Source organism: Oryzias latipes, chromosome 7, assembly GCF_053564925.1.
Source record: "Oryzias latipes strain Hd-rR chromosome 7, Olatipes_Hd-rR_3.1".
In the NCBI taxonomy this organism is placed as follows: Eukaryota; Metazoa; Chordata; class Actinopteri; order Beloniformes; family Adrianichthyidae; genus Oryzias; species Oryzias latipes.
Window position 1 is genome coordinate 13966218 of NC_136243.1, and position 11629 is coordinate 13977846.

Genomic DNA, 11629 nt, shown 5'->3' on the forward strand with positions numbered 1-11629 from the left:
TGTATGTTAAAACATAAAATGGAAAAAGCAAAATTTAAAAGGTGGATCTTGAGTCTCTATTTTTAAAACCTCTACAGTCTCTGCGGCCCTGAGGTTCTCCAGCGGGCTGTTCCACAGGCGAGGACCATAATGGCACAATAAACCGACACTGCCATTAAACTGTTCTTCAGGAGACTTAAAGTCCCACTCAAAGCATCTTATGATCTATTTCAAAAGCATTCCAAGTGGTCGTTTCATTATGATTATGCAGTTTTCAGTCAAAACAGTCAACCTGTCTTTTCCCAAGACCTGGTTCCTGCAGTCGTTCATTAGAAACTCATCTCTGAGTTGTAGGTGGGACCGTTGGCGCAGAGCCATCACCCATCTGTTTACACACAACCCCAGCCTGAAATTAACAGTGCAACAAAAATGGCAAGCAATATTGGAATCATCCAGCCGTACAGTTTTGAGCTAGATTCCAGCTCAGAAAAGGAAAACAAAGACGGATATGATTCTATTTGTCTGCAAGTGGATGCATCAGAATGTGGCAAAGCAGGGAGCTTATGATCTGATGATTGTATTTTGTACGTTACTACAAGATTTTTCCAACTGCATTTTTTTGTGTTTGCTCCGGATTCACAATGATTTGAACACAGAAATACTCAGAAATGCAATTTTAAGCTCAACTACCTTTACATATGTCCTCCATCATAAGAAAAATGCTAAAAATGGAGTGGGTCTTTGAAAAAATAAGCCTGGAAAATAATGTCTATCATTTGTTGCATAACTGTTTAAGGATAATCCCTGCCATTTCTGTAAATGTCAGTGAAACTTCTTGATCTACTAACAGCTAGTTTCACCCAACTTCTTGCTAACGAACTACTGAAGCTTCCTAAGGCTAAAGTTTAATGAATGTCTTCTCCACACGACATGTTTCAGCTCTTTAGATGTTTAACAACCTGAGCCACATGCAGGCCTCCCTTATTGTCCCCCAGCCGGACTGTTTTCTGTTCTTGTTTTGGCTTATTTCAGCATCTAAAAACATACAATCTGATAAAAATATTGCACGAAGTCCACTTTGGCTCATACAGCGACAAGTGGTGCTATGTCGCTATGTCGCTTTTACAATTTGTCATGTTTTATGCTCACTATGTACTTTTAGCATGGAGTTCACCGTTCATGCCCTTGAGGCTTATTCTAGGTTCTCCAGGAAGCATTTTGAGCATCTCTCTACAGGTTTTATCTTACACCAGTCAATTTGTCGGCATATGTAGAGGTACTTTCTCAGAAAAGCCCCAAACAGATCTCCAAAACAGGTTTTTCCAACTAAAATATGTCAATTTTAGTGTGCACGTTTACAGCTTTCATGTAACACAAAGACTGACCTCTAGATGGAACAGATGTCCAAACAGTAGAAGAGAAATACAAGATTGATTGTCTAATCAGTAATTATTGAGCAGACTTAAATATAATCACAATTCAGAGGATGTGTTGTGGGTATATCCACTCAGACACAGAACACCTTATTTAGAAGATTTAGAAATCTCCAGTGCTTGACAGTATGCAGTTTACCTCCTCACACCTGCATCTTAAAATGGATTTGATTTATCTGGACTTTTCCAGACGCTCAAAACGCTTAGAATGTGACCATTATTCATTCACTCCTATTCATACTTGGTGATGGTAAGCTACTGTTGTAGCAACAGCTGCCCTGGGGCAGATTGATAGAGGCGTGGCTGGCAGTTTGCGCCTACGGCCGCTCTGACCATATCTCCGGGGACATTCACACATCTCGGCAGTACTGTTCCTACTGACTATGTAGTTTTATGATCTGTGAAGAACAGGATGTAAACAAGGCCATCCAGTTCCATTACACTTGTGGATTCCAAGGGGGTAAATATGGATTAAGTTTAGATTGCTAAGCAAAAGGTGAAAAGGTTCCAAGCACTGAGGTTTCATCGGTGTTTAATACCGACAGAGAACAGAACAATGAACACTTGCAAAGAGCCAATTTTTAAATAGTGGATCTGACATCCATTATAAACTATGAGATACAGACAAAATGAACACGCTTTTACAATTTGTCATGTTTTATGCTCACATTTCAAGCTTGTCCTTTACCTTTTTTCTTCAACTCTTTGATTTTAATCTGCAAATGATTTTTAAATTGTGCACACTTGCTGGCATCTGCATCACAACATGCACTGTGAGCTTTATTCATCACATTTCAGTCCATCAACTGCTTTATAGGTGAAAACAAAACTTTTAAGGCACAAAAGTTCAAAATCAAAACATTATTCCTAAGATTCAATTATTTTCCCATCTTGAGGGAGACTGGAGTCCCACATAGGCCACAGCTCCAAGAGATAGCCCACTGTTGAGAGGTTTTACCACATCCTTTAAAGTGAGACGTCATGACCACTGCCAATAATAGCAATAACCAAAATAGACAGTCATTACATGAAATCAGTCATGCCACTTTCCTTTAGCAGACTGCATTGGCAGGCAGTCTGACACACTGCTCAGTCATTGAACAGCTGTTTTCTCTGAAATGTGATTTTTCAGGACAAATTCAACTCAGCAGCGACATCATGTGCTCAGAGACCCAAACTTCAAAACATGCATGTAACATTTTAAATGTGAATAAAATGTGAATTAAAGGTGAATATGCTCCACAGACCAAGTTTATGTAAATATAAACAGATTTTTCAGCAAAAAATGCTTCCAATTTCACGCTCTACTCTGAAATTTGGGGTAACACAGCAGCAACAAAAACTATGGTCCAAAAGAATGAAGAAAGGACACAAATCACCTGTAAATAAGGTTTTATTTTTAATTTTCTTTTCAAGCTATATCCAACTTGAAAAGAACATGTAAGAAAAAAGAAAGAAAATGAACCAATTTTTAAGTTAATGGATAAAACCATATAGATCACAGGTTTATATTTGGCTGCAGCTTTTTGTTTCATTTTCACTTTGGGTTTAATATTTTTGATTTTGTGTCTGCTGACTCCTAATTGCTTTACTTTATTTTAAGCCCTCATCCAACCCACAACTCAAATTGATAAGCATATGCTCTTTTTTGTAGCACAAATGCACTGCTTTTTGAAGTTCCGCTGTTTTCTTAAATTATAACCCGTATATCGGTCCTTGGACATGTCCTTTTTTGTACGAATACTGGAAGTTAGTTATCTGTCTTTAAACATGAGTGCTGTTTGAAGTTTCACTAGTTCCCATAATTTTAATAAACCCGACTTTAAAAAAAGTGCATTCGTACGTGTCCCTTAATCCACACCATGAACGATTCAAATAAGTCTCTTTGGTTAAATGTACAAAGACTGTAAGCTTGTTTTATAAGCATTGTCCCAAACGTCTACACTGTACTGTAAATATGGTAATATCCACAAATAGTAATAGTAGTAAATGTGATGTGTGGGTGAGTGTATGCTTTGTTTTTCCCAACACTTTACCAGCTTAGTTTTGGCTCGCTTTAAGATTGTGGCTTCCAGCTGATTTTGTGGTCCATAGTTACTCCAAAGAACTCAGCTTCAGCAATTCTTTCCACAACATGATCATCAATAGCAACTTTTATTTTCTAAAACTGCAGGAATGTAGCACTTTCCAAAAAAAAATGTTTTAACATCTTACTTAAAAACATTTTACACAACTGTTCAAAAATACCGATTAGATTAAGCAACATTTTGACTGCAATTCAATTATTAATTTTTTGAAAACCTCATAATATTTGTGTTATGGAAAACCCTAAGTTATTTCAATATTTTGTGACAAGCACATTTGAATTCTATTTTTCATTTGAAAGAGTTGATACTCATGCACTGCAGTTGTGAATTCAATCTGGAATTTTACCGTTTGAGCAATTTGGATAACAATTATGTCCAGGTTATGCACATCAATAAACACTGTAAACCACTGAACAGTTTAAGATCTTTATAACAAAACAGCCAACCAGAAAGGGATTCAAGAACGTCAGAAGCTGCGTGAAGTAGGCTTAGCATATAACAGGTGGTGATAATTTGCATTTGCAATCATCAAAATATACACATATAAACACAAATAATGCAACTTGGAACCAAAACAGAAAGACATGTTTGCATCAATTGGATGTTAGAAAATCCACTACATACTATACAAGCTGCAACATGCTAGAATTAATGATTGCTAGAATCCCAGGGGAGAGTATTGGTGGCTCCAAATTTGAGATCAAAATGCTTGGAAGGGTTTGCTTCTTTCCTGTAAATACAGAAAAAACAGGTCATGCATGTCCAAACTGTGTCCAGAAATGAAATTAAAAAAAACAAAAAAAACAAAAAGTGTAAAAATGCTGAAAGACTGTTCTGCCCTTTCTAGGGGATCCAGATGAACGATTCCAGACAACCAAACAAACCTAAAGTCTGGCTCTATGCAGAGTCCAATTAATTTACAAGACAACTGATAAAACATCAACTTTAGGATGTGAAGCAAAAAGGCTTCAGGGTGAACCACTGCCAAAACAACAAACAAAACTTTAACCCATCTAACCCCAGGAAAAAAATAAAAAAATCTTACCTGAACCAAAAGAAAAGGGAAAACAAAGACAACCACTAACCTCGCTGGACCAACATAAACAGGAGAAAATGAGTACTAGAGAGAATGGCCATTCATCCCTACAGCTTCACTTTTTACTTACACTAAACAGAAATTATTCAGAGTGGGCCACTACACAAAGACAACACAGAACTCTACAAAGCACGTCTGCTCAACACAGGTTAGACTGAAATGGAGAAGAGAGCCGAGCTGAACTGAAGTCATGCAGAGCTCCCTTCTCTAGGGCTGGATGTCCAGCCTGGTGCTTTTAAAGGTTGTCTACATCAGCTCTGGTCCAACAGGAGCCACACCTTCAACACCACACCTGCAAACAATCAGAGACAGACAGACACACAAAGATCTACAAAAACACAGAGGTCCCACTCTGATACAGAAAAACAACACAGAAAACACAGAATAAAAAGAAAAAAACAAAAGTCATGCGGCAACAGCCGTAACAAAGACGATTAAAGTTGATGGCTTACATTTGTCTCAACACAAGATCAGCACCCCACACAAATGCAATACCCTTGTCCTCTATTTCTGCAAAAAAGAGACACAAACATCCTTTGGCATCAACACCATAGGGTGACATTTTTTTATTTGCAATACAATTAAAGAAAATTTGCAATGACTTATGAGAAAAATTAGATGAGATTTTTTGTTTAAAGCTGAAAAAGTTGCAGTAGTTCTTTAACAAACCTTTGTCCCAGTCCTCGGTCATGTCTGGATTCACCCATGCAGTGATTGGAACCTCCCATCCTGTACAGTCATCTGTGCTTGTAACTGTTCAAATCAGTCAAATAATCTTTATTTGTAAAGCGCTTTAACATCTACTAGAGATCCAAAGTGCTGCACAGGTACAAAAAAATAAATAATACAATTACAAGTTAAATCAGTAAAGTCAAAATGCTGTTGAACTGCAACCATTGTGACTCCTATATGCAGGTGAAGACAAAGCAAATTGTCAGTCCAACCTTTCGGGTCCACGGTGACCCTGTGGGCACAGGTCTCCGTATGGTGAGCCAGCTCGTGTGGAGGAATTAGGTGGCAAGCATTGAATGGGCAGGTTTTTAGCTCTGCGGCCAGCTTGGGATGATTCTTGGTTGAGAAAGACATTAAAGAAACATCAAAACATTCACGACAGGTGATAAAACAACCTGAAACTCAAACAAGAACAGATGAAAAATGGCTGAAAATTGTCCTGAAAAATCAGACACTGCTTTTGTGTTATTAAACCGATTCATTGAAAAAAGATGAACAAAGACAAAATTTAAGTGCTTTTAATGTTAAAAAGTCCCAGCTGATGTCACTCTATTCCGACATTTTATTCCGACATGCAAACGCTGCAGACTTATAGAGAAAAAAACCATCATGTGACACTTTGAGCTGCTGCTCTTTCTGCTCTGACGGTGCTGGGTCTCAACTGAATCACAAACCACACATCCATCCACAGGCAGGTCTTCAGCAATCAGGAGGGTTAATCGTGTTGCTAAGAGCCTCATTCCAATCATCACTCGTAAAAGCATTCATAATGGTCTTTTAATTATGGGTTATGCAGATTTTAGGCAAAAAAAAAAGTGTCGTTTTCTAGGACAGTTACTGCAGGATGGCTGTAGTTCATTAGAAATACACCCGAGCTGAGGGCAGAACTGTTGGGTCAGGGTAAGCCAGCACTCATTTCCAATCATCCTTCTGTTTAAATTCTCTCCCAACCTAACCTTACCGGTGCAAACAAACTTGCAAGCAGATTTGAGGCAGATGCTCGTGGCCCGCCAATAGTAGTTTGTAAGTAGAAACTACAAACTTTTTCAAACAACATTTTTCGTCTGCTCCTCATTTGCCACCATTTGAAGAACACAATACCAGTACTCAGAAATACAATTATAATTCTAATTTTCTTTATTCATGTCCCCCATCATGAGAAAAAAAGCCTTGATTAAATGTGAAAAACACCAAAAACAGGTCTTTAAAAAGTTTTCTTAATTTACAAAATCAGCAAGGGATGAAATACTCGTTTCCTCCACTGTATGACGGGAACATCAAGCTGCTTGGAGATGTTCCTACTGCATAGTCTTTACTTTAGCATGCTTGTCCTTGAACTTCTGATCTCTTGGAGCAACCCTCTTTATTTTTTACCTGTCAAACTGGCTAATTCAAGTTTTGAGACCCACCTTAATTTAACATGTCCAAATAGTCTCATATATATTCTTAGGATAACATAGATTTCTCCAGATATTTTTATTAGATTGAATTTTTCATTATTTCAATAAACAATTCAAAATCAATCTTTGTTTCTTTCAATAAATTTTAATTTAATCAGTTTTTGGTTATAATTGCTGTGATTTCTGTCTTTAATAATAGTAAGGTACCCACATTTTTGTGTATTTCTAGTTGTTTCTAGAGTGAGATGTACACCAGAACTCTTTTGAGAATACATTAAAATGTACTCAGAATTGATCTCAAGCAAGCAAATAAGTAAGGGACAACAGGCGTTGAAGTGTGCATCATCAGAAATGAACGCACGCCATGGAAGCCTGAACTGTAAGTGCGTTAAAATCTGATAATCCACTCTTTGTCAACCATTATCCCGCTTATACCATGGTCACTTACAAAAGAAACAAATATTCAGTGTTTAGTACTTTATTCTTGTTATTTTTTTCAGTTTGGATCGCTTTTTCACAAACCAGCACCGATCTCGACTGCAGTGCCAAAGGAAGGCAATAAATATGCTGATTGTCACGATGGTTTAAAGAAAGCATCAGTTCAGAGAGAAAGTTCACCTCTTACTGCTTGTTTTTGTCCAGATGATGAAGCTAAAGTTTGTTTTAAAGAAGCCAGCGCAGTGATACTGAACATTTAAGCTAGGTGACCGGAACTTCTTTTTTAGGGCACGCATTATTACTTTTAAATCCACACCCAGCAGCCAATCAGAATAGAGTATTCACCCAGACTACGGTATAATGTGAAATAATGTCTACTTTTTCCCTGAAACAAATTTTTTCAACCCACCTTCCTGCACTTGATCAGATGGTAAGGGAAGCGGCAGGTGCGGATTAGGTGATTTTTATCAAAAGGACACAGCAGGAGTTTTTCTGGGTCACTGTTTCCTTTTTCATCTAAAAGAGACACATTTTTTAATCAAGCAAAAAACTCACATATTTAGTTACTAGATTACAGGAAAAGACATACTATAAGTGTTTTAAATTGGCTTAATGCAGATCCAGTAAGCCAAAGGAGAAAATTATGAGATAAGGTGGATTTTCCCCCCCAAATAATCTTGATGACCAGGTGAAGTAGTATTGGATAAAGGTAAGATCTAAATCTTACCTTTCATTACTACTACTAATAAAAGGTTTTAAAGTTTTACCATTTTCCGCAGACAGTTGTTCTCTCTCTTCAACTACTGTCCTGGCAGATCCAAAAGTATTGGTGGTTTCCATTTCTTGTTAAGGTTCAGAGTGAACAAGCAAACTGTGTAAAAGAAAAAGACTTCAGGTGAAAAGGCAATAAAAACAAAACAAAAAATAAGCTTTAATTTTGTAGGTTTTAATTATAGATCATAATATATTTAGAGTGTTTAGTCAGCCAGCAATTTTCCAAGTTCTCTCACTTAAAAAGATGAGATAGCCCACTAATTTTCTTTATAGGTATACCTCAACTATGAGAGTTAAAATGAGAAAAAATAATTCAGAAATTTGGATTGTTGTTATAGAATATATTTGGTGCAAAATAAGTATTTGGTCAATAACAGACTTCAACTCAATATTTTGCCATACATCCTTTGTTGGCAATCACAGCAGTCAAATGTGTTCTGTAAGACTTCACAAGTTTTTCCACAAACCGTTGCCAGTATTTTTGGCCCATTCCTCCATGTAGATCTCCTCTAGAGCAGTGATGTTTTGGGGCTTTTGCTGGGCAACATGGACTTTCAACTCCCTCAAAAGATTTTCTATGGGGTTGAGATCTGGAGACTGGCTAGGCCACTCCAGGACCTTAAAATGCTTCTTACAAAGCCACTCCTTTGTTACCCGAACAGTGTGTTTGGGATTGTTGTCCCAAATACAGGTAAGGAGTGGAGGACAGAGTTACAAAAGTTACAGGTCTGTGACTGACAGAAGTCTTGCTTGTTTGTAGGTGACCAAATACTTATTGTCCTCCATAATTTACAAATAAATTCTTTAACAACAATCCGATTTTCTGAATTATTTTTTCTGTGATGAATTTAAATTACATGCCTCTCTCATTATTTTAAGTGGGAGAACCTGCACAATTGGTGGCTGACTAAAAACTTTTTTGCCCCACTGTGCATCAGCAAACTAGATTTCGATTCAAGTATAATCCTTAGCTTTCATGACTTTTTTCACTTTATGGTAAAAATGAACACATTTTTATCTAAGCACGACGTCAGGTAAAACCAAAGGCATATTTTAGCACTAATTTTACACAAAAAACCTTTAGTATTTACCTAAAGCTTTACTTACCTACTTACTTACTTAAGCATCCCCCAAATAGATGAATTAGTGAAAGTGAACCGATGTTAGCAAAACGAAGCTAGCTTAGTTAAATGTTATCAAAAACTATCATCAACTGAACTTTATGGTGGGATATATTGATTTACTGGAAAACTCCACGAAAAAACAACAACAGAAAAATGCAGAAAATGGTATATATGTGAAAATAACTGTTTACCTGGGCGTTTTTCCAACTGAAAAAGGAATTTAATACCTTCGTCCAACTGACTGTATTTGAGGTTTCGGCCTGGATTATGGGTTAGTGGTTCACGGACAGTCACGTGATGACAAACAACCAGCATGCACTCCTTTAAAACAATCCAAAGAAATCTAATTAATATTCATTACTAAAACGTTTTTGTTTTTTCATTTTATCAAATTTTCTTAAAGGGTAAAACAAAACTTTGCGGCTCCTACTATGTTTTATCAGTAGAAAACAAGCACAAATGGCTCTTTTACTGTTAAACGTAAGGTTGTAGATCGCTGTAAGCAGACTGTTGGAGGTGTTGGAAAAAATAAGGATGCTAGTTGATATTAGCCAACTTGTAATTTATTTGGCAGCAAAGGTCCGATACATGGTGGCAGTAAGAACAGTCAATGCAGTTCAAATCAATATACTCAAATTGCAATTAAAGCATCTGACGTCTCACACTGACATCTAGTGGAACAATAACAAAAGTGTTTTGACTGACATAGGTAGTATTTTTTACATTTTAACAGACTTTTTTAAAATGAACTTTATTAACAAATATTGCACATACAAAATACCAAACATTGGCATTCCACACTGTGTGCAAAAAACAAACTTTTCACATTTGCCAGGAAAATAAACAAAAATGTAAAAAAAAAAAGCCATAATAATAGCAATATAAAACAGGTTAAAAAATAAAAATAAAACAAAAATAATAAAGATAAAGGAATCTGTTAAAGTTTTAAAATGACGATATTTCAACTGTTGTAACAGCTTTTTATTAAGTGCAGGATTTAATACTATTAACATACAGAATCATTTCTTTATGAAGAACACAAAAGACTGGTTCTTTTTTGTTAGCCTCTTGTGAATGAAATATTTATCTGTAATTATAAGTAAGTTAACTATATAAATTTTCGCTACATTAAATCTCCAAAAAAAAAAACATGTTCATAGAATAATTCATCTTCACATAGATGGGTTGTTATAAAATGTGTCAAACGTTTGAGCAAAAGTGCAATAACAAAAAACAAGGGGCACAGTTTCTGGTGAGGAATGACAAAACGAACAGTTTATGTCCAGATCTTTTTTTAAACTTGGTTTTAAAAAAAAGTGTTTTGCAGGGTGGAATGTATGAATAATTTTGAAAGAAATGTCTTTAGTTTTTATTGGGGATGAAATATTTTCGGGGCAGGGACCAAACTTTTTCCCACTAAATTCTACAACCAAACCTATTCCAGTGGTGGACAAAATTGTTGGAACCCATCAGTTAAAGAAAGAAAGTCCACAATGCTCAATGAAATGACTTGAAACTTATAAAAGTAACAATAAATTAAAATGTATTAAAATTTAAATAATCTAAATCAGCCATTACTTTTGAGTTGTTGATTAACAGATTAATTTATAAAAACAAACTGATGAAATAGGGCTGGACAAAAATGATGGTACCTTCATAAAAGACAGAGAACTAAATGCCCAGGGGGTCATGATGAACTCAGGTATGTCCTTTAATTGACATCACAGGGAGACAGGGAGACAAATAGTCATGTTGCTGTTTGGTGGAAAGGTGTGTACCACACTGAACATGGACAACAGAAAGAGAAGGAGAGAATTGTCCCAGGACATTAGAAACAAAATTATAGACAAACATCGTGAAAGGTAAAGGCTATAAAACCATCTCTAAGCAGCTTGAAGTTCGTGTGACAACAGTGGCACATATTATTCAGAAGTTTAAGACCCACGGGACAGTAGCCAACCTCCCTGGACGTGGCCGGAAGAGGAAAATTGATGACAAGTGGAGGAGACGGATAGTTTGAACTGTATCCAAAGAGCCCAGAACAACCTCCAAAGACATTAAAGGTGAACTCCTAGATCAAGGTACATCAGTGTCAGATCACACCATTCGTCGTTGTTTTAGACAGAGTGGACTTCATGGGAGACGACCAAGGAGGACACCACTGTTGAAAGGAAATCATAGAAAAGCCAGACTGGAATTTGCAAAAATGCATGTTGACAAGCCACGAAGCTTCTGGGAAAATATCCTTTGGACAGATGAGACAAAACTGGAGCTTTTGGTAAGGCACATCAGCTCTATGTTCGTAGACTCAAAAATGAAGCATACAATGAAAAGAACTTCGTCCCTACTGTGAAACATGGCGGAAGCTCAGTTCTGTTTTGGGGCTGCTCTGCTGCATCTGGCACAGGGTGTCTTGAAGTTGTGCAAGGTAAAATGAAATCTCAAGGTTATCAAGGCATTCTGGATAGAAATGTGCCAGTGTCAGAAAGCTTGGTCTCAGTTGCAGGTCATGGGTCTTCCAACAAGACAAGGATCCAAAACACACAGCCAAAAACCCCCAAGAATG

The 11629-nt window shown here is 36.8% G+C and overlaps 1 protein-coding gene across 7 annotated transcripts; it reads right to left on the reverse strand.

Moving 5' to 3' along the window:
* Positions 1-3911: 3911 nt before the first annotated feature.
* On the reverse strand, positions 3912-9403 carry LOC101174426 (gametocyte-specific factor 1). 7 transcript variants are annotated; one of them, XM_004070877.5, is made up of 7 exons: positions 9255-9403; positions 7933-8036; positions 7575-7681; positions 5540-5663; positions 5265-5348; positions 5048-5105; positions 3912-4229 (listed from the first exon to the last, which is right to left on the reverse strand). In XM_004070877.5, the coding sequence occupies exons 2-7, from the start codon at positions 8003-8005 to the stop codon at positions 4148-4150; spliced, it is 528 nt and encodes a 175-aa protein (XP_004070925.1). In that variant the 5' UTR covers positions 8006-8036; positions 9255-9403; the 3' UTR covers positions 3912-4147. The 7 variants fall into 7 exon arrangements, with proteins under 7 accessions (XP_004070925.1, XP_004070927.1, XP_078806381.1 ...); XM_004070879.4 differs by having other exon boundaries at positions 3912-4887; XM_078950255.1 differs by having other exon boundaries at positions 3912-4947.
* Between the last annotated feature and the right edge of the window lie 2226 nt (positions 9404-11629).